General features: G+C 39.5%; 2 protein-coding genes across 4 annotated transcripts in view; both read right to left on the bottom strand.

Annotated features, from left to right (window-relative positions):
* Window positions 1-951: 951 nt before the first annotated feature.
* On the bottom strand, window positions 952-11,252 carry LOC120724723 (G-protein coupled receptor 6). Its single transcript, XM_040017064.1, has 2 exons — window positions 4,811-11,252; window positions 952-4,215 (listed from the first exon to the last, which is right to left on the bottom strand). Exon 2 carries the CDS (start codon window positions 4,188-4,190, stop codon window positions 3,183-3,185), a length of 1,008 nt encoding a protein of 335 aa, XP_039872998.1. The 5' UTR covers window positions 4,191-4,215; window positions 4,811-11,252; the 3' UTR covers window positions 952-3,182.
* A 96-nt stretch (window positions 11,253-11,348) lies between these two features.
* The window catches only part of fig4a (FIG4 phosphoinositide 5-phosphatase a), a 52,680-nt gene continuing 40,635 nt past the window's right edge, over window positions 11,349-23,393 (bottom strand). For 2 of the 3 annotated variants that reach the window (XM_040017060.1, XM_040017061.1), the window contains exons 22-24: window positions 22,287-22,375; window positions 17,280-17,354; window positions 11,349-12,359 (exon numbers count right to left, since the gene is read on the bottom strand). In XM_040017060.1, the coding sequence (XP_039872994.1) occupies window positions 12,182-12,359; window positions 17,280-17,354; window positions 22,287-22,375 (342 nt within the window). In that variant the 3' untranslated portion in view covers window positions 11,349-12,181. The other variant, XM_040017062.1, reaches the window with a different exon arrangement.

Genomic DNA, 23,393 nt, shown 5'->3' with positions numbered 1-23,393 from the left:
AAATACTCTATAAAAGCAACTACTTGTTCCATGCAGAGCTGTTATTTTCTCTTAAACAAGTATAAAGAATAGGCTGCGTATGCACCAATCAGACTGCTATCAGCGAATCAAGAGCAGAAAAGATGGAGGGAAGGATAGAAACCTAAAAACAAGAAAAAACAAAGATGGATTTAGTTGGAATTTCCTCGGATACTATCGTGTCCTTTGGGAGAAATCCAAAGCTCATGATGATCACAGATCTGTCAGAAACTGTTAAGGTTGTCATCAACTGAAACTAAACTGACGAATAAAAGTGGGAGTGAAAAAAACACTTTTCATTTGGCTGAAATTAAAACTAGACGAGAAAAGCAATTGTGTGTTATTTGCTTAAAAAAATTAATTAAAAATGAAAGAACAGTACAGAGAATGTTTCTACTCCCGACCTTTGCCAGTGTAGTCTAAAATATGCAACTAAATTCAAAGTTCACGCATAATTTGACGACTAAAATATGTATTATCTGGTGCAGACATTTAAAAACACAACAACGAGAACAAAAAAAAGTCAAACAAATTCTGTCTGGAAAAAAATTAACTGAATTAATGACTTCCTGTTGCAAAGGTGGGCAGTGGTTATCACTCTTTGCCTCACAACAAGTAGTTCCTGGGTTCAGATCCACCATCTGGAGTTTGCATGTTCTCCCTGTGCCTGTGTGGGTTCTCTCTGGGTAATCTGGCTTCCTCCCACAGTCCAAAGACATGCAGTTAAAGTGCCAATAGGTGTGAATAGTTGTTTGTATTAGCCCTGCGAGACAATAGTGACCTGTCCAGGGCGTACCCTGCCTCTCACCCTATGGCAGGCTCTGAGCTCGCAATATCCTCAACACATTTCTGTTTTTTCTGCAGTTTTCGAGTACCATGATTGTTTAAAACTAGCTGCATGAGCTGCAGAATGACTGGTTTTTAGTTTCAATGAGGTACGAGAAGCGCTTCCCAAAGTGTGACCTGAATAGGCCCACCTGCTCAGTGGCCTTCTCGGTCATGCTGGTTACCACGACTACTGCAGAACCGAATAATTAAACTGAGCTGATTCTGCAACGATTTATTGGCAATGTGGGTGTTTAAGTGTTTCATCACGAAACAGAATTTAGCTGCGGTGGGAACAGTGACTTTATTTAGTGGGCTGTATGTGGACGTCTTGGAGAAGATCAGCAAAAGCAATAAATGGCTTCTATGAATGCCTCTGCCAACAACAGGAGACTCTAAAGCACAGAGGCCAACATCCATGAAGATGAAAGATATACTATACATTACTCACAGTGAGTTGTGTATATAAAGTATATCTTAGGAAAAGGCACTACCATTAGATTCTGCAGTTTCCAGAGGAGCAGGCTTAAGGGGCACACAGAGAAATGTTCACTTGGGATGACATGTGTTGAGGACAAACCCCTACTAAGAAAGGCTCCGTGCCTGATTGCACAGATTAGATTGCACCTCAGTGCCACTGATGTGATAAAGTTGTCCGAGGTCTCTCGACAGGAGAGGCTCAGCCTGACATGAAGCTTTTGAGATTTCAAGCATCTTCTGCAGGTACAAGTTAGTTACAAAGATACAGCGCTTACAATTATCGAGTCAGTTCTAGAGCTTCCAATCATTTCATTTTACTGGCATGCTGGTCAGCATTAATTAGAGCTTGTATTTTTGAATTTATTAACGATTTAACTGTGCATGTAGGTTTGTTCTCAGTAATTAAATAGTGTTTCAATGCTCAGTAATTTCATTTTAAAGAACTAATGATGCAGTCATCAAAGTAGCTTTCACCTAGGTTAAAGCTGGGTATTGCATGCTGTATATGCTGTATTTTCAATTAAGAAAAAGTAAGGAATGTGAAGTATTGTGTAAAAGCAGGATGTGGAAGAAGAAGTTATTGAAGGAGAGGAGAAAAGCTTAAGTCTCCTGGTCTACAAAGTTATCTTCATTCCTGCGAGGCTCTGAAAACCACGGACAGGCTGGCAGATAAACGGCTGCATCAGTCGCTACGCAGGCTGCCGGGTTTACTTTGTGTTTAACAGGTGACACGGACCCATTATGATCATTCTTCTCACTTTGTCACACACCCGTACACGTGCATTCAGCTGCTCTACTCTTGAATCATAACTAGAGATGTCGATGGGATGAAGCAAGATAAGGTCCAGAAAACCTTTCTCATTTCCTGCGCTACCCAGACAGAGTGCATCATATATTTTCAATGCGAACGCATACCAAGGCCAGCAGGGGCTGCGAATGTTACGTAGGGGTTAGTAAATTACGTGAAAGAAATGCTAATTTGACTTCCGCAGCCTTATGTCTCACCTGCTAAGTAACCAAGATCACGTGGCTCATGCTTTCACACGTTTGTGGTACCTCCAGGTTTTTCTTAACCACTCACAAGCACACATATATGACACGCAAAAACTGAGCAAGCAATCATATGTGTCTAGGTTTGAACTAGAACAAGGTACTTGGATGGTACTAGGATGTAAAAAACTAAAAGAAAAGAAAACATTGTGTGTAATACACACACACACACACACACACACACACACACACACACACAGAAAGTGCACTAATATGGATCACATACTTGAGCCACCACTTGATTTTATCTCTTTATTCCTCTTGTACAAAATGGACATCAAAGACAGTACAATACAAAATAGAAAAATGGCACAAGGTTACTCACAGGTTCAAATGCTTAAACACATTAAGGGCATTACAATACTGCTTTGGCATTTGAAAAAAACATTGAATAAAGTGCAAGATTTCCATTCCTATTTTTTCCACTTAAGTACATTCACAGGTTTGCTTTGTCTTTTTTTAAAAACAAAACAAAAAAACAAAAGTTTCTTGTTCACAGCATTTCCAAACTCTCCCCCTAACTTGTGTTGAGACATAGGCTAATAAAGTGCAGACACAGTATGCATGAGAGACACATTTCGAACATCACGCCTGCTTTGTTTTTTGTTTTTTAAAGCATTCACTGTCAACTGTAAGCAGATTGTCGATGATTACTGGGTTTGTCTTTTTGCTCGGCCATTAACGCACACACATGCATGCTCTCTCTTTCTCTCTCTCTCTCTCTCTCTCTCACTCACACACACACACACACACACACACACACACACACACACAGAGATACACACACGCAGCAAGCTGTAGCACCTTTTTTAGACCTCACTTGGTGACCTGGACCGATAAGCTCCGTTGGCTTGAAAGCAGCCACAGAGAAGCATGTAGATGGAGCGCTGGATCTCAGCGTTTCTGTAGGCGTAGATGATGGGGTTGATCATGGAGTTGTAGGTGGCCGGCAGCAGCGTAGCATAAGTGTACACTGACGGATACTCCCTCTCACCCACGAGACAGTAGATGGCAAAGGGAAGCCAGCTGGCACCAAACGTCCCCAAGATGATGGCCAAAGTGGACACCCCTTTCTTGGTGGCGACATAATGCGAAGTGGCAAAAAAGTGTTGTTGGAGGGCGATCTGGTGGGCGTGGTGGCACACGATCTTGCAGATCTTGAAGTAAAGGGTCAGCATAAGCACAAAGATGGCAAAGAAGGAGGTGGCCAAGAGCATGACGTTGCTCCGGGTCAGAGGGCGGACAATGCTGCAGGAGGCCGGCTCGCCCAGGCAGTTCCAGCCGAGCACCGGCAGCAAGCCCAGGAACAGAGACACCCCCCAGGTGCCCACTAACATCAAGTGAACGTACTGCAGTGTCTTCTCTGAGAAGTATGTCAGGGCATTGTAGAGGGAGAAGTAGCGGTCTACCGTAATGGCTAAGAGGCTGCTGATGGATGCAGTGAAGGAGGCCACTAAAAAGCCTACAGTGATAAGGCTGATAGTCTCAGAGGAGATCACATACTGAAACACAAAGTTCAGAATTAATCCCATGCCGGCCAGCAGGTCGGCTGTGGCCAGGCTCCCGATCAGCACAAACATGGGAGTCCTCAGCGTGGGCGTGTAGAAGATGATTGCTACCACTATGGCGTTCTCACAGGCGATCACGGTGCCTGACATACAGAGCATGATGTCCCATGGGTTGATAGGGAAATCTAATGCGGCGGTGGAGAATTCCAGGCTGCCGTTCCGGTCCGAAGACTCAGCCTCTATCCACGGGAGAGCTTCTCCTGATGCAGGAGTCGCAGAAGAGTCGTTCACCACCAGCGACTCATTCATAGCTCCACGATGCCGTCTCTCTGTCCTGTTGGCAGCAGGAGAACAAGAAGATTGCTTTGTTAATTAAAAAGGGTCTTTTTCAAGGTGAATGTGCCTTTTAGCTTGAATTATATGAGGAGACCAAAGGACAAGTCTTGTTATGAGACAGCAAGGTGGAGTAGTAAGTTTTCAAGTAACTTTGAAAAATAACTTACAAAAAATTACTTACAAACCTTAAACAAAGGGAAACAAGAACAATTCTTGCTGTCTTCTAGCATACAATTTCTATTTGTTTTCACATATCAAATGCATAATATAGACATAAAAATTAATATATAGAATCAGTAATAACTTTGAATGATCCAATGTCCAGTATTCAGAGATCTGTTAAAATTAAGTAGTAGTATAATATTAATTTAGAAATGAATAGAAAATAGCTGTGGGCAGATTTTCCTTTTGAAAGTTCCACTAAAGGTGCCCTGAGAGCTCTCCGTGGTCCTGAAATCACAGCAGCTCTTACCACATAAAACTCTAAAGAGACAAACGCCGTTTATAAAATCAGTCTTATCAAATAAACAGTCTATAAACCTGTTTTTCTTTCGATACTACGATTTTTTTTCTAAAAAGTTAAGAATACCTACCACCGTGATAAAAACCAGAGATTCTCGCTAATATCAGGAGCCGCTTCCTCCGAAAAACTCAGCAATGAAAACTGATGAAACGATTCCCGCTTTTCCGTCGATCGCTTCTTTTCACTCACTCAAGTGAAGCCCTCGTTTTTGCTGTGCTTCCCACGCATGGGATAGACACGCAGGGTAGGAGTGCCGTGAAGCATTGGCTGATGTTGAGCTCGGTGAGGAAGGTGAATGCGAGACGGAGGAGGAGGACCGGAGGGGACGATCGAGGGTGGCTTTAAAACGGAGTATCGTCACGGGCGGGAGGGAGGAGAGAGAGAGAGAGAGAGACTTTGCACGTCTCCGTCTCTCTCTCATCGAGCCTCCTGCAGGTTCTTGCGCGCTCTCCTTACCTGAGCCTATAGGCTCGAAGCTCGAAGAAAGGCCAGTTCAGCATCCAGACTCTTCTTTTATGAAGCTACAGTGTGATAATAGATGTAGTATACAGTTTATTATTGCCTTGCCGAAGCATGCAAGGCCTCCTTTGTGAAAACAAAACAAAAACGTAATCTGTATAAAAAACCTGAATATACCTTTCAGCATTGATGGTGCCTTTCCAGATGCGCAAGCTGCCAAGTCCATAAGCACTAATGTACGCTCAGAGAGTGCTGATAACAAGCTGGATGATCCCTTTCCACTTTAATCTGGGGACATGGTGTCCGTGTTTGCCAAAAAGAATTTGAGATTTTGATTCATCTGACCACAGAACAATTTTCCACTTTACTTCAGTTCATTTTAAATAACCTTTCATCCTGAGAAGAAGGGCATTATTCCTGGATCGTGTGCACACGACAGAGGTTAAGTGTGCATTTGTAGTCTGCCTTCACAAACAGTGATATCTAAAAGTGTTCCCATGCAGTCTTTTCCACGGCAGACTCATGCCTGTTTTTAATGCAGTGCCACCTGACAACAAGAAGCATCCAGTATTGATTAATATTAATTCTCTGGATATTTTTGATGATATTATGTATTGTAGATTATTACATTATTTAGAAAATGTTCCAAAATTTGAAGAAAGAGGCTGCTTTTGTAGATCTGTGAACCTCTAGCCATCTTTACTTCTGAGAAGCTCTGCCTGTCTAAGATGCTCTTTTTATACCCAGTCAGGTTACTGATTAGTTCCTCCTGCAATTTTCTTTTCAGAACCTTCTTTTCAGAACCTTACACTGACTTTTGCTAACATTTTGTTGCTCCTGTCCCAACTTTTTAATCAATCTTTTTCCTGAAATGTTTAATTTTATCACTTCAAACATTTGATTTGTTTTCTATGTTCTGTTGTGAGTAAAATATACGTTTATGAGATTATGTTTTTATTTACATTCACACAGCATTCCATTTTTTGTTTTTGTTTTTATCAGTAACTGTAGCATTTATTTTGAGAAGGTACAGTTCTTGGCAGAAGTAATGGGATTTCAGTAAGCAACACTAAGACTAAAACCACATGATCCATCCATCCAGCCATTAAAAGCAATTTCATTTAACTTTAGTTAGCATTTACATACAGTAAATCCAAAAATTATATTTCTTCTAATGTTTGACTTGGAAGATTATCAGCTTAAGCACATGAAGGCAATCAACTGCCTTATTTTAGTAGTTCTGCTAGTTTCTTGGGGTTTGCAGTGTGGGGACTGTAGATTTACCATCTCATTTCAGCACCTTATATGTGTTTGTGTTTACAGCAGAAACAGATCCTTCTTCGTTTTTTGTGAGCATCTGTGCGCTCTGCTTAAAAGTCACACCGTTTTCCACAGTTTTTCATGTAATACTGTACTGTTATAGGTACCGAGAGTGCTGCTCTTACTCCTTTAATCATTTGGTGCAACCATCACCGTCACTTTGAATTCAGTCATTATTTTTCATACTTACCTCTGGCCATCGTTTTTGTTTGTTACATGCTTCGGCAACCTGTTGAAAGTACTTAGAAATAACATCAATTCTTCTGTTTTGAAACAGCAAAAACGAAAGAAAGAGTGACCATCACGCACTGAATGAAACGTTCAAATGCTGAGCGACAAGGAAAAGTAGGGGGAGATTCATGGCAGCACAGCATAGCAATATGGTAACCAGTTTTGGTTTCCAGGCAACAGCTGTTTGGCCACCTTTTGTCAGTGGACTGGGGGCTGGGTGGGGGTGTTCTCATTCATAAGCTAAGCAGTCACATGAAGTGCCTAGTGACTCATGTCAAAGACCTAGGCAGATACCCAACAACACATGAGACCAGCAACAACAACAAAAAAAATCTCAAAATAATTTTGGATTATTTTCTTTGCCTCCAGAAAATAATTGAAATACCAAAGATGGAGGCATCAAGCAGCTGAACCTTTGGTCTATTTTGGGATAATTACCAGGAATATGCTTCTCAAAAAAATATCATGCTTTTATTTCCCTCCTATGTGTGCTGAGAGGTTTCAGTGTAATGAGACACCTGCTATTAGGGACGTAACAACATGGGGAAAAAACAGGGCTTTACATAAAAAGCCTTCAAACCAGCTCATTTCAGGAAACAAATGTTAACCGTAGGCAGCCCCCCACCCACCCCTCCGGCTCGAGGAGGCAAACAGCCGTGCTCTCGTTTTAAAAAGCACGCTCCTGATCGCACATGCTCGTACGTACACAAACGCACAGGCACATGCAGTGACTCGGGCCTCAATGTAAGGCCCCTTGTAATGATATTCACTTACATCATGTGAGGTGAGCTGAGGAGAGAAAAGAAAGAAGATGAGAAAAGTTCATTAACATTCATTCGTGGTTGAAAAGGCTGATAAGACATTTGGCTGGAGGGAGATAAGTGGAAGTAGAAGGTGAGGCGCTGATAGAAAACAGGGATAAAACTGTGACAGATGAAGGGAGGCACTGCAGGGACGTAACACCTCAATTTACTCATAAACTTGAACTAGTTCTGACAAGAAAAACAGATACAACCTTTACCCACAGGCTCCAACTAAATCAGATAAAGATGGCTGACCTGCCGCTCTGTACCTGTTTCTCTGGAGATGTCAACATGACCTTCATGTTACGGTAATTACGTGTTGCTAATGGTCCTAATCAGATGAACTGTAAACACAGCATTAAACCATAAATCAGAGTGTTCCTGCTTTTAAAAAAAGGAATGAGCAGATTTATCGGTTGTTTTCTTACTGTTTCAAATAAGCATTTGGGTAACGTTTAATATCAATTTTAATAAAAAACAAAATGTTCCTGAAGCATTTGTTTCAATAACATTTCTGCCTCCCTTTGACTTCTTGGTACATAGTTTCAAACTAGCGGTACAAATCCAATCCTGTGGTTTGGACTGGACCCTTCGACAATGTTCTGGGCTCCACGACATTGGTGAGACCGCCTTTCGTCTTTACAGATAATTTTGCCCAGACTAAAGAGGAGAGAGATTTGATTTGGCTCGCTATCAGCTCTTACTTACAAATCCTACATCTCTAATGGTGTCAGGTTGCATTTATGCCTATGGAATTGTCAGCTTGCACATCTGGAAAGGCACCATCAATACTAAAAGGTATATGGAGGTATTAGTGCAACATATCCTCCCATCTAGATGACATCTTTTTCAGAGAAGGCTTTGCATGCTTCAGCAAGAAAATGTTAAACCACATACTGTATTTGTTAGAATAGCATGGCTATGTAGGAGTAGAGTCTGGGTGCTGAACATGGCTGCCCCAACCCAGGTCTTTCACCAACTGAAAAACATTTGCAGCATTGTGAAATGAAAAATACGACAAGTAAAGACAAAGGATTGTTGAGCAGCTAGAATCTTGTATCAAACAAAAATGGGACAACTTTCCTGTCTCAAAATTCCAGCAGGTGGTCTCCTCAGTTCCCAGATGTTTACAGACTGTTGTTTAAAAAGAGATGATGTTACACAGCAGTAAGTGCTAAAACATTGCTGTTGTGAAATTCAAATTTCCTATATTAATTTATTTTTTGGTAAAACTGTTCATTTCCTCAGTTTATCTGATGTGTTTTATGTTCTACTGTTAAACTATTGCAATGCAATTTGCAAATACATTTATTTTAACTTTTGATTGGACTATGATTACATCATTTTCAGAACTGGCATTGTATAACTCAACCCCATAGGCTGTATTCAGATTTAAAGTTGTGCGTAAATAAAGTGGTTAAAAAATTAGGTGCGTGCTATTCTTCTTGTTTAGACTTCAGTAGACCGAGTCAGCTCTTCGTGTTGTTTCATTCCTGTTATTTTGCTAGTGAATGTTGCTAATTGCTAATAAAGCTATTTAGTCAGCACTAGCCTTAGTCATAGACTGTAATTAAAACAGCCACCGTGATGTCAGCCCACTATATTTTTAAGCCCCATCAATAGGTATCAGCCACCGCCATGTTGGTTCTTTGCAGCCAGAAGATATTAAATTTAGAAAAGAGAGCACAATGCCAGTCTGTTGCAGGGCTAACACAGAGAGACAGGCAGCCAGTCACACTCCCTCTCACACCTGTGGGCAATTTGAAATCACCAATTAACCTAACCCTACCTACTGCACGTTTTTAGACTGTGGGAGGAAGCCAGAGGACCCAAACACAAACACAGGGAGAACGTGCAAAGTAACGAAAAAAAAAAAGAACAGTGATTGCCTCCACAGTCACCTCATCTCAATCCAGAAGAGCACCTTTGGGATGTGGTGGAACAGGAAATTGGCATCGTGGATGTGCTGCAGTTCTGAAGGCAAAAGGTAAACTATCCACAGAGACTAAGGCCTGGCTTTTTAACGCTGTTGTGCATTTTAATATGGGAGCCTACGAGGATCAACTTTACGATCAAGCCTGTAGCTGCCATTTTCAGGTCTGGAAGTTGCTACTTGGCAATGGCTAACAACTTCCCATAGCCCTTTTGTCTAGATATTTGGTCATGCCTAATCTCACAGGGACCTAGATGGATATGGCTATCAACATTTTTTTTTTTTTTTTTTTTTTTTTAAATATTACAGTCTATAGTTCATTTCTATAGTTGTCTAAGGACAACTGTCTCTTAGACTTGTGCAGATTTTGAACTTTCAACAAGGCAACAGGCAAGAATTCTGTTTTAAAGGCAAAACGTATTCACATCAAAGCATTTTTTTAAAACTAACATGCCTGCACGAGATCTGTGAGGATTCACTGGCACGCATATAAAGCCTTCACATATCTGTTGGCCTTGAATTAAAAGTTCAGTGAATGTAGAATCTTTATAAAGCACATAATACTCGGGACAAGAAATGTTGAGTGTATAAAAAACGAACAAAGCATGAACACTTTTTAAAATAAACTTTACACAGCTGTTATTCTTAGCAAAACCCAGTGACACTGTAGCATTGAAGGTAAGGACAAAGCCTCCCTCATGTCCCTCTTGTGGTCTTGTGAAGGCAACAATGTGAAAAGACTCCAAGAGTCTCCTGCAAGGTGGGATGTGTCATTATCGGACTGTATCATGGATGTTTATAGCACATATTTAACAATTCCCAGTGTACCCGTGCAAGGTGTGCAGATACTGAAGATACATCCTTCCTCTCGTTCTCCTCCTCGTTTATTTCTTAAAATATAGAAGAAAACATTTTTCGCCTTTATTTCCTCTGCTTTCTTTGTCACATCACATGCTGAGACAGCCGGCACCTCCTCCCCTATTCACAGACTCACGAGGCAGTGATGCTGAGACCAGTGGCCAGTCAGTACATTTACTGAATGTGTCTGTGCATTGCTGGGAAGCAGTCCTTCATCACATTTGCCTTTTTTTTTTGACACCCGCAGTCAAAGGCCGAGCGCTAAAAGAGTGAGCAGAGAGTGAAAACAAGCGTGAGACAGAAAAAAGGGCAAAGGCAGTGCAAGATGGGGGAAAAAAGAACCAAGAAGAAGTCACTACAGGAGAGTGGGAACACTTATAAAAGGCCACGTGAAAGCAGCAAGCGTTACAGTACTGTGCAAAAGTGTTGAGCCACCCATCATTTCTTTATCATATGCTCCAACACCACTGACTGAAATGCAACCCCAAACTGTTACAGAGCCCCCACTATGTTTTACAGATGGCACTCATGTTATACCTCTCCTGACACACGACCCATGGTTTGAAACAAAAGTTTAAAATCTGGATCTCTTTGAAATTTTTCATCACTCCATAAGACCTGTTGTTACAGTCCAGTTCTTGTGTAATTGGCATACCTATATGCAAAGTCTTCATATAATAGTTCTTTGGGAATTGAAACCCAAACTGTTATCTTTGGTATTTGAATTATTTGATTTGAATGATGCCTTGAATGATGAAAGCAGTCAGGTGCATAGACTGACCTGAAAATGAGTGAATATGTAACCAAGGTCAAAAAGAGGACTTTAAAAGACCTTCTCAAAAAACTATTGTTCAAAACAACTTGTATGGTACTGTCGTTTCTACCTGTACAAAGAGTGAAGTAAGATTGCAATAAAAGCTCTGGCAGCCAATAGAAAAAGTGGAAAAGTAAAAAAAAAAAAAAACAACAACCCAAAACTCAAATAACATTCTGTCACACTGTTACTTTGTTACTAAATACAATTTTATTGTAGAACTAATGCACACAATGATTATCTGATCTGAGCATTTATGCAACATAAATTAGTGTGTGACTTTGTAAACTGGTGGCAAGGTTTGAAAAAACAAAAACAAATCAAATATCAAGCTATCACTGCTACGTTTTTCTGTACAGATCGTGAACAACACAAGAAGACAGTTTATTTAAATTAACCAGTGCACTCTTCAATACAGGACAAAACACCCCTATTTTTAAATAATGCAAAAAAAATCTCAAAAGGCACTTTAAAAATGGTAAAGCTTAAACTGTTTAACAAAAGGAATGCAACACATCTGAGGAGGAGAAATTTCCAGGTTGCTGAAGAAATAAAAAAAAAAATCTAAAAAAAAAAACCTCAAAGGAAAGACAAGGACATGAACGTGTCCTGACCTCACAGACTATAACGACTGGCTTGTAAGTGCCCGAGTCTTTCAAACCCCTGAACTCCAGTCTGTGATGCAGTTTAATGTGTGCACAGTTTTGAATGATAAATCTAACATTCAAAGTATTTCAATTTTGAATGACGCTTGTGGATCGCAAAAAATAAAAAGACTTTTATAAAAAAAAACTTTTTTCAGTTCAAGTACAGGCCAAGCGGAGTTCTCATGCACTGTTATCTTTGTTTTTTTACAGCCTTTACCATAGAAAACCCCCCCACATCAATTTCAAATAGAAGAACATTTTATTTTGCATTTGTTTGTAGTAGCAAATATGATTAATGACGACGAAACATCTTCAGCAGCTGATCGTGCTTCCCATTCACACTGGTAACAGAGATCCAGTCTGTATTATCCGTGTCTCACATATATCTGTTTTTGATGTATTCCCTGTACATCAACATGTCCTCTCTGCACAACGCCCTCACCTGGCCCTGACCGGTCATCACATGGCCCTCAAATACCTCCTGGCTGTTTTTGCCCACCTGTGGAGGTAAAACTGCGTAGATGCTGTCCTCTGGGAAGCAGGACACTGGCTCTCTAAGAGAGAAGGAAAAGAAAAATGGGAGAGAAGCATGTGTGATTGGTGTATCACCATATACATTAACTTTAGGCAAATCACGTGGCTTTAGGCAAAAACAAGAGGTGGAAAGGAGTTTGTTTGAGCCAACAAAAGACTGTAAACTGCTGCTGAGAGGTGGAAACAACACGAGGAGGGTGAAGATGAGTGCTTTCACAGCAGTATTACTCATATTTTCCAAATACTAGATTTTAAAGCATGTCTTACCATCTTCTGGGTGAATTATCAACTGCGTGCTTGTCAAGTCATCTATTCAGTTAGGCTTCCAACAACAGCTGAGGCCTGAGTGAGAGGCTGTTTAGACACATGGCTGCATTTCAAATGGCACCTGCCTCATGATGGGCTGTTTTCAAAGGCACAGCGAAGCCTTGAGATAAATTATGAGCTATGGAGGACGTTGTAGCCATAGAGTATCAATCCCCCCCCCCCAAGGCTGCTGTGTAAGAATCCTTAATTACACAGACTAGTAAGTAGTGCTGAAGGTAAAAAAATATCTCTAGGCCAAGTTGAGAAAACAAATAGCATTTTTGTTTTGGGGCTTTTTATTGCAAAATGCGGAAAATGAAAACTACTGACTGATGCATTCATTCATCATAAACTGAGAAATCGCAATCCGTTACAATTCACTGTTTATTGCCCATAAAATAACAAATATGACCGTGACCTTTAGGCGCAATCTGGGCGAAAAGCCCCGTGATGATTACTGTGTGTAAGTTTGATTAAAATCTGACCAATGCAGCAGGAGGAGTGATTCCTGTGGCACAGATTCATCAGAACTTTGAGTGGATTTCACACACACACACACACACACACACACACACACACACACACACACACACACACACACACACACACACACACACACACACCTACCTGAGACTTGCTGGAGATACCTGACTCCAGCAAGTCTCACTTGTTTCACAGCCTGCTACACAAAGAAACCAGTGCTGTTAGATGAGGTTAGAGGACAATTTGTTTGATTGAAAATCAACTTCACAGTTTGCAGTGTGACTTAATACGACTATAAAGAGGTGGTGCTGGTGTTCAAATAAAGTTCTTATGAGATATTGATGTTGGCAGTTTAAATATGTGCATTTAATAATGAAAAGTGAAGCAATATTGATTACTGACTCTGGTATATTTTTCAGATATATTTTCCTTTTAAATTTGTGAGGTTTTTTTTCATAAATTTGCCTCTTTTATCCTCTTAAATTTGCTATTATTTCCTTGCAAAACTGTCATTATGAAAATATTATTTTAAACTTTCACTAGCCCTAATACATTGTCACATGAATAGTGCTGATATTAGTTAAACAATCAAGAAATTTGATTAGTTGCGTGTACAGAGCTGGAAACATGGGTCACAATTTGGCTATTTTCAAACTTTAACAGTATTGACAAGATTTGTGATTTTTTATTAGAAGCAGACCTTTTTTTTTTACTCATAAAAATAATTTCTATTTCTTTCTTTCTTGTTCACATAATATAAAGCAGAAGTATAATGTGTCTACAAACTCCTACAAACCACGTGAGCAACACTGAAAACATTTCAAGTAAATATGTTTGTGTTTTCAAATATTTCAAACTTCATCTTCTGGCCTGTTGAGCTTACTATTACTGTATAAACTGTTTAATGTCTGTAATTTGTACATTACATTTGCCTTATTATAAGACAACTTATTTTAGAGCATAAAAAAGCCTCAATTATACCTTCCACATGAGTCTGCTACAGTCCAAGTGATATAAATTTCATCATCAGCATGAAGGTCCATACAGATATCCACGTGCCAGCCTATTGTTTGTTTACACCACGTGGATTTGTCTGTGGAGGATTTACAGCGCACCAACGATGCATACACCTCAGGCGGCGAACTTGAAAGTAGTGTAAAAGGAATGATTACTCGGCCATTGAGCCCCCAGCTGTCCGTGTTCGAATTTGCAACGGAGTACAGTCAGGTCTTAAGGTCAAGACCTTCCAATACTGAAGACAGAAATCAAACAATCTTCCCATGAGCAACACTTGCCCCGGTGGTGCCGAAAAGTTCATTTTAATGGGTAGAAACCTTAGAAACCAGATTCATGGTGGGCGGCCATCTGTCCTAACCAGCTGGGGTGAGAGGAGAGCAGAGGAAGAAAAGAGGGCCATTAATCTCTACACCTCACTGATGTTTCTCAACAGGAATGGGCTACAGTATTCATTTCTTTTCCATTTTTATCTCCGTCACTTGAGTCATCTTTGGCTGAGCCTGATGGATCAATAGAGGAACATAGAGGGAAGTGACACTCTAAAAGGCTTCTAACAGTGACAACACGTTTGGGGTGCTGTAACATCTTAGAATAGCACTGTTGCACAACAACAGACACACCTGTAGCACCCTGCGGGCCTGACACGAGGATGACAACAATGGCTGGATGGACTACTGAAAGGCCAGAGAGAAAGACAACGTGGATGAAAAGGTTTGATTCCCTGCTGATGGAGATTTCCTAAAAGAAAATATTGATACTTCTTCCACTTTTGTAAGATAAATTACAAATTTTCTCCTGTTCTGTAAGAAGGGATACATACAAGAAACTTTCACATTTAAAAACGGTTCACACACCAAAGAAATACTAGAAACACATCAGAGGCATGTCTTTCATCATCCTTGAATTTTCCTCCTCCAAGTTGATTACATGTCCCCACTGTGTCTTTGTCAGCCTCTGTCAGTCTTCCTCTAAGTGACCATTTCTTGTCCATATCCTCTTCAGTTCCACATGACCATCAAACTTAGTCGATCCGAATGACAACAGATCTGGTTTTCTAGGAAATTACTGGCAATGATAACGAGTCGCATTCATGGTCTTCTTAGAAAACTGAAAGTGAATACCTTCCTCACCTCTCACCCATGCATTCAAACATAACAAGGGAAAGAAAACTAATTCATGAAATTTCTATCCTACTTTTGCACTTTTTCATTCTGTAAAAAGGTATCATTTCTATAATGTCTGTTGAACAATACAACCACAACCAATTCCCTCTGATGCAGTCTCTAAGCCATTTTCCCTTCAGGAACATTTGCTTAATAATCAATGTGTCTCAAAGTGTTTTTTTATTTTCCTGAAGCGAGGTTTTACTACCTTTTTTTTGCCGTTTTTTTACTACAACTGCAAGGAGCTCCCTCCACCTCCCTCCCTAATCTCACTGCAAATCACAATGTCGTCTGCAAACATCACAGTCGACAGTGACTCCTGCCTGACCTCATCTGCCAGGCTGTCCATGACCACTGCCAAGAGGGGTTCAGTGTCCTACACCACAATTAAATATTTCATCACATGCTTCCTCATACAGTACCATAGCTCTTCTCTTGGTATCCTATAAAATCCTTTCACATGCTTTCCAAAACGACACACTCTTTCTGATCATCTCTGTACTTCTTCATCAAAACTTCTAAATATGTGAAATTTGAAATCTCTAAACTAAACCGTGTCTTAGAGCCAACTGCGAGTTAGTATGGACTCTGCCTGCCAATCGTCACAAATTAACAAGTCATATCTCGTTTGTATAATCCATAAAAACATGATTAAAAACATCAATCTGTGATTTCTGCTTTGGGAGGCTTTGGGTGCTGAACTAATGGAGATTTGTTATAGGCAGAAATTAGGAAGGCGAGTGCGGCAGTTATTTATAGTTACTCTTGCCAGGACAAAAAAAAAATAGTATTTACTTGATTCAAAATGAGTAAGTAATTTTAGGGGGGTTGTAAAGCTGTAGCTTTTCCACATGATTTGGTTTCTTTACACACAGAAAAAAAAATCCAAGTGAACTGCAAGCAAACCAAAATGTATCATTACAGAATATTCAGTCTGCTTATTGGACATATATGTCTAGGGTGCGAGCAGTAAATACAGTAAGAAGGTGCTGTGTTCTGATCTACTGCAGAAAATGAAGAATTCCTGCTCATGTCACAGATGGTTGCTAATGGATACAGACCCCAGCACATCGATTGTGCCTTGTTGCATCCCAGAACACAAAGCACATGTAGCTACAGGAAGTTTTTTTTTTTAGCTCAAACTTGCAATGTATACCTGGTAGTAGGTTTGGAAAGGGGTCAAATCAAGTTCACAGAATCACAGACTGCTCTGGAGTTCATTTGGGACCACACAGGGGCCCCCTCCTCCAAAGGGTCTTAGTGTGGTTGTTTTGGCTCGCACCTACATACGATTACAGCGTTCAAATCAGCACAAACGGACTGCACCAGAGTTCGATTTAAACAGACTAAAAACTGGAGGTGCGCAAGGACCATCAATAAGTTTAAATGTTCAAACAAGTTTTTTGCACTTTCACAAGAAGACAAAACCTAGCAGGTATGAATGTGGATATAAGAAGCCATCATGTAAGAAAATCACAAGTGCATGTAGAGGAGGAATTTGTTTCTAAACTGATTTATGTGTTTGCACAGGTGTGTGTGCATGCATGCCTTACAGCTCAAAAGACAGCACGACAAAAACATCTTGTGCGTTTCCATGGCTGCACATTGCCATCACACGTGTGGTTGAACTTTGAATCTGGCTGAGGGATTAAAAAAAAAAAAAAAGGGAAAAAAACCAAACAAACACCATCTACGGTAAAGAGTGGACTGTCTGGGAAATAGCGTGTATGCAAAGAAGTGAAGAAACATATGACAATTAAACAGTGCACAGCCTAGAAGCCTCGACTGAGACCACTTAGTAGTGCAATCCTTCTCCCAAGGCTAGTGAAAATGTTGAGTGCTTTATAAAAGGGGTAATTTATAACTGCAAACCAAGAATACAATACCATACATTACACGTGAGCCAGGTTTATTGAGTTTGAGTACATGTGGCTTTTTCCCCCTTTTTTTCTATTAATATGTTTTACTCACAGACAGATGATGTTTGCCGGGTTTATGTGTTCAGTTCTCTCCACTCTGTGCTGGCTCTCACCCAAGTGAGCAAACCTGCAGGAAAATACAAAACATAATACAGACAATGAATGATATTTCTGCAAAATAAGCCAGTAGTGTAGGTGTGCATTGCTTACAAATGCTTCTGCCCTCTTCATCGTGAGCGGAACGATCCAAATAACCCTAATCTGTAATAGGGTCGTTATGGCTCTACCGAATGCTTTCAATTTAAGGCTTCATACTGTCTTCAGTGTTCAACTTGTCTTCTGAGATCTCTAATATTTAGATCTCACCATCATCAAATCACAAATTTCCCTGTAGGTCATTTTTCTCTCACAAAGACTCAATAATATGCAACTGCTGAGAGTCCCCCTCTGGCTGTTGCTTATGATTTTTAATATTAATGCATTGATTAGCAGAACACTGGCTGCAGCCACCATCTTTGGAGCAGTTTCAACTTCCAGCTTCAATAATGAATGCAATTTCATTCTCATTATGTGCCACTGTAGTAGGAGAATATGAACAGCATTCTTCACCGCAATTTGAATTGTGTGTGTTTTTTTTTAAGGTTTACTCCCCTGCTTTAGTCACCCAGTATAGAGTCAGTGAAGATGTTAAAATAAATAAATGTTTTGGTAACAACTAAATGTCAGGACCATTTTATTTATTGTTACGTTAACTACCTAACTCATTAATTGAGTTAGGTAGTTAAGAAATTGCTCAGACATTCTTGACCAATGCCACATTTCTATGTAATGCAAATAATGCAAATGCTGTATTTTAAATGTATGCATCAGTTTCAGTGTGTTGGTGTGTGTGAGACTGATTCATGATGTTTATGACATTCAAATGTTTGATTTTTCCATGTCATTCTGATCTATTCAAGCTGTTTTTTGTTTTCATTTCTACATTGCATTTCTCTATAGAAGTGCTGAAAATTAAGTAAGTTAATCTGATTGGCAGTTTCAAGTCAAGTAAATTAATGTTTTTTTCGTGCTGCAAGTAGTTTCATCTACTTGGTGACAGAGTAAAAATAGGATGCCATGGGTTGTAGCTCAGAGGTCATCTACTGATTGCAAGGTTGGTTGTTTGTGAATGTTCAATAGAAAGGAGCATTGAAAAAAGTGCTTGTATGAATGGCTGAATGAGGCATGCAGTGTAAAGTGCTATATAAAAATCATTTACCATTCAACCTCTTTGCAACTAGAGAAAATCGGTGATTGCATTTCATTTTTTTGCTTTTGCGACTGATTGTAAGACCAACTTGCAGCTTGACCAACAATCACTCAGAAACATTTTGAAAGGTTCATAAACAGCTGCTGCCTCATTTATAAATGCAAACAGGTCGCCAAAATGTTGCAATTAGTCAGAGTCAGTGTGTAGGAATGAGGGCACCTCTTTGAATCAGCAGACTCAATGAGCTGCCAACTGTTGTATTTTGATTACACTGCAATATGAAAGCAAGGTTGCTGAACACTTATATCATTTCGCAATTAAACGTCCATCTTACTTTAACATTTGTATAAGAATTTCAGTTATTGGTCAAGTTTCTGTTCAATCTGAATTTCTATGTACGCAAACTGTAACAGTTGCAAATTTTGCAAAGTTACCACACTGTTATATCAGAACAAGATTGTGTTTAATTCCCAACTTGACTCCATTCAATCTGATAGTAAACTGACCATCTAATTGCCAGATAAAAAGATAAAATAAAATAGTGAGGCGTGGCTAAAAACGATTGCACAGCACAGTACATGAGAGGATGAAAGCTCATGTTACATATCTTCTGATATAATAAACACATAGCATGTATGGCCCCCATTGCTTTAATGACAGCTTGGATGTGAGCTCACATAAACTCAAGAAGTTTGTCTTATCTTAAATTGAGGTTTTGCACAATGTTCCAAAAATCTTCCATTTTTTATCCAATGGGTTCCAGGTCAGGTGTCAGGTGCCCATTGGTATTTTATGGTCTTCAGCAGTTCTTGCAATGCCTTGAAGTGTGTTTGAGGTCTGCAGTCACATGGTCTTTTCCAAACTATAATGTGCACTTACTCTATAAACAGCAAAGATTCTCTTAAAAGAATAACTATCCACCATCTACAGTTCTACTGCAGTCATCCTCTTTGGATTTAGGACAGCAGTGTGAGGGGGAAAAAGCTATCAAAGCTTCATCCAATGATCATTCTGTATCAAACGTGCTGTAAGGTTCCAAAGAACAGACAGACAGTTGTGTTCAGATTCAAAGCCTGCTGATGGCTATTCACTGTGTCCTAAATCAGTGTTGGCAGCAAACAGGGAGAAAGTACAAAATGAAATAGAAAGGACTTGCAGAAAAGAGAAGGAAGGGAAAGGTGGAGAAAGAATAGTGAGGTCAGAGGCGTGATAAACCCGCCTGGTTGATGCCTGTTTTCAGGATGACCCATATCACCCTGAGGGGGTGGCTGCCTGTTCTGCCCCTGTGTCTTGAACACTGCGTTGTTCTGACTGATAATATTAAGTGCCTCATTCAGGATAAAGTAGACTTCATAGATTTTACTACTTTTATTGAGCAGCATCCGCAGGTGAAAATATCAGATTGTCCAATACTTTGACATTTGACCTGAATGTCTGTCGTTGACGCTAAAATAGTAAATTAGGAAGCTAAACCTTTTCACTTTAACATTCCAGCAGTGCCTAGTCATCTTATTACTAGAATAAAACTAGGACAGCAACCTTCTTGCAACCAGAGCTGTTGAATGGAAGACTCCGTTCACTTCAATGGACCATTTTTTCATTTTTATAGCAATGGCGGATCATGGAGGCTCATGGTCATTCTGAAAGGTAGCAACAATTGCTAGCCGTGGCATAGAGCTATAAAAGAACAGAAGTTTGGGATGCATTTCTAAAAGGTAGGAAGTTAAAAAAAAAAAAAAAAAAAAAAAAAAAAAACTATTTGAAGGCCATATGACCCACGTGACGACCCCAAACCCTTCAATCGGGCACTGATTGTAGTATCAGTAACTAAAGTTTGAGGGTTTGAATCATGATTTTATGATTAAACACGTCCCCTAATGGGACACAATCTGTCTCCAAACAATCACAGCCCAGCTTGACTGACTGCAGTCGCTCTCAGAATATCTGATGATATCTGATATCAGCTACTAGTCTCTTTGCAATGTGGGAACTGACTCAACTGCTTATATTCCTAAATGAAAGCAGGGCTGCCGAGCACTTAAGTCTTTTTACAGTTAAATCGCCATCCTACAGCAACTACATCACCATTTGTTGAGGAATTCAGTAACTCGCAGACTGCAGATGCAAACATGACCCCTTTCACTTGCAAACTGATAGCAGAATGACAGAATAGTCTCTCTGTCTTATTGGCATTTTATTGCTGTCTTGATGCACCAAAACAAAAACATTTCAGAGGCAAAGAGACTCCAAATAGCAATAATTGTATCTCCAACCACAGTTTTTCTTAGTGTGACTGAAGCATTAATGGACTAATGGAAACATTTTCATTTCATTACGCAGTCCAGATTTGCAGCTCAATCTTTTAATATAAACATTAGCCTCCTAAGACCCGAACTCTTTCATGGCATGCATTTTAAATTTTTCTTGGCCATTTGAGTTGATTGGGACCTGATGAATGTAAAAACAAAGAATTACCAGATTTTTTTTTAACCTAATTTTTGTTTCTGAGACAAATGAGATCCACGTATGGTTTTAACAGTGGCAGTATAATGTCCTCGTAAGTGGATATCAGGCCCTTGTAGAGAAAAATTAACTATTTTCGTCTAGACATCCCAAAATGTGATGTCCACACATGTGGACGCCAGGTCCTGGGAGGTTAAATGAAATTAACAGGTGGGCAGTAAAAATTAGTGCCACAAAAATCAATTCACCCCCTCCCAAAAAAATCTGAAATGTGGTCACAATTTCTTTCTTGAGAAACTGCAAGACAATTAATTTTGGCTTACTAGCTATGTGCAAAAGTTTTATTATAAATATTATTTCTAATATTTATCTTATAAATATACAATTTCTTTGGAAGTCACATATTTTGACCACCAAAATTGAATCTGTTCCCCTCAACTCTAAGTGACAATGTAATGTAATTTTCTCCTTGTATTCCTGTCATGTCCAGTTTACAAGACTGGCACTTCACAATAATATTCCTGACGCAATCTTTCCAGTTCGACGACACCACTACACTACAGTCCAAAAGGACACACTTGTTCAGTGTGAAAAAGTGCATTCTCATCAGCTCCAAATACTCAGCGCCTTGATGCACCTGCAGTGGGAGTATTTGGATGTGTGCTGGTGCCTTTGTCTTATTTTCATTTGCATTGTTTTTTTTGCTTTCACTGTCATTAAGAGGTTAGGTTCAGGCAATGAGGATGTAAAGTTTTTCACTGGGAGTGACGGGATGGACGAGATCAGATATGAGTACGTCAGAGAGACAGTTCAGGTTGAGCAGTTTGGTGACAAAATTAGAGAGAAAAGGCTGAGATGGTCAGACATGTGCAGAGGAGGGATAGCAGATGTAGTGTACAAAGGATGTTGAAGATGGAGCTGCCAAGCGGTAGAAAAAGAGGAAAACCTCAGAGGAGGTTCATGTATGTAGCAAAAGAGGACACACAGAGGGTGTGACAGAGGAGGATGCTAGAGATGGGGTGAGGATAAAGGAAGATGATCCACTGTGGCAACCGCTAAAGGAAGCAGTCAAAAGAAGGAAGAGGTGATTAAGTTCAGGCAACGAAGCTATTTTGTATAGAAAAAGGTCTTTGAGTGGGAAAAATAAAGATTACCCAGTTTGCTTAAATGTTATGTCAACAGATTCTTTGATGGATGGATGGCCATCTTTAAATTTAAAGTAATATTGCTGAGATTGCGTGAGTGAAATTGTGGGCCAGTATCTGTGATATGATGACTACTGAATATATGTTATTACATATTGTTATAGTTTTCATCCCTTGTATGTAATTAGTAGCTCAGATTTACCTTTGGTAAATGAGTAGGTCATCTTCAGAGGGAAACTCAGCCAGATTGAGTCCATAAGGCTCCTTTGCCATGTGCTGCTGATAAACCTCCTGAAAATGTGAAGAGAGACACAAAAACATACTTACGCATGTGGACAAGATAGAAAAAATATTTAAAAAACAGTTTCCATAAATGTTTAATCATGGCTTTTAAATGACCGCAAAAAAAAAAAAAAAAAAAAAAAAGTAAGCTAGTCGACTTATAAAACCATACAGACAAGGTCATCAGGTTCAGCTGCTCCTCCCCAACAGATTCAGTAATTAGGATGGCGCAAGGAGGTTAATCTTAGCAACTTCAAAAGTAATTTGATTGTTGGTGTCTGGTAAGGTGCTTTCATGTTCTTTCGTGCTTAGGGACATGCCCTCCTGGGGATCTGTCACACAGTGTTCAGTGTCTGTTGGGATATAATAATCATAATAAACAGGAGATCATAATAAAAAGGTCAAACTGGTTCAAGCTGACTGATCGGAGTAGAATTAAACTGTGAGGCAACGGGGCATTTCAAATGTGACACTTAATTTAAAAAAACTAAACAGAAACTTTAATTTAGAGAGAACTGTAATCCTTAAAATACAATTATAAACACTCATCATTAATTTATTGTAGTCTGTAGTCTTTTCTTTACAATATAACACATAATAAGATTATCAATGCTATCAAGTGGGGCTGTGTAAATATAAAAACAATAAAATTGTAACAGAGTACCCTCCATTAACAGGCAATGCTCGAGCTAATTTATTTTATTGAAGAAATTGAAAATTGCCAAAGGAATCAAAAGGAAGGTGAAACAGCTGAAATGGTAGATGCTGCAGAATTGTGCAACATGTTTTAATCTTGATAAATAAATGATTAAAAAGTGGAAAACACAAAACATATCCTGTAAAACATCTTTGTTCTCAAAATTTGAGTTCCAATCCAACATCTGCTAGTTTTAGACCAGATTAACATGTCAATATTTTAACAAGATTTAGCAGATATATCTGTATAACCTTCCTGATTATTCAAAATGTCCTATAAAAAAGCATTTTCTAGGCAAAATATGATTTGTGGGGGTGTTTTGTTACATTT

Source organism: Simochromis diagramma, unplaced genomic scaffold (genome assembly GCF_900408965.1).
Source record: "Simochromis diagramma unplaced genomic scaffold, fSimDia1.1 OVJJ01000802.1, whole genome shotgun sequence".
NCBI lineage: Eukaryota > Metazoa > Chordata > Actinopteri > Cichliformes > Cichlidae > Simochromis > Simochromis diagramma.
Note: the sequence above shows the minus strand (reverse complement) of the source record. Positions and strands in the feature narration are given on the sequence as shown.

What these genes read in the sequence shown, in the direction of transcription:
- LOC120724723 (XM_040017064.1), bottom strand. Translation starts at nt 4,190, where the DNA reads ATGAATGAGTCGCTGGTGGTGAACGACTCTTCTGCGACTCCTGCATCA.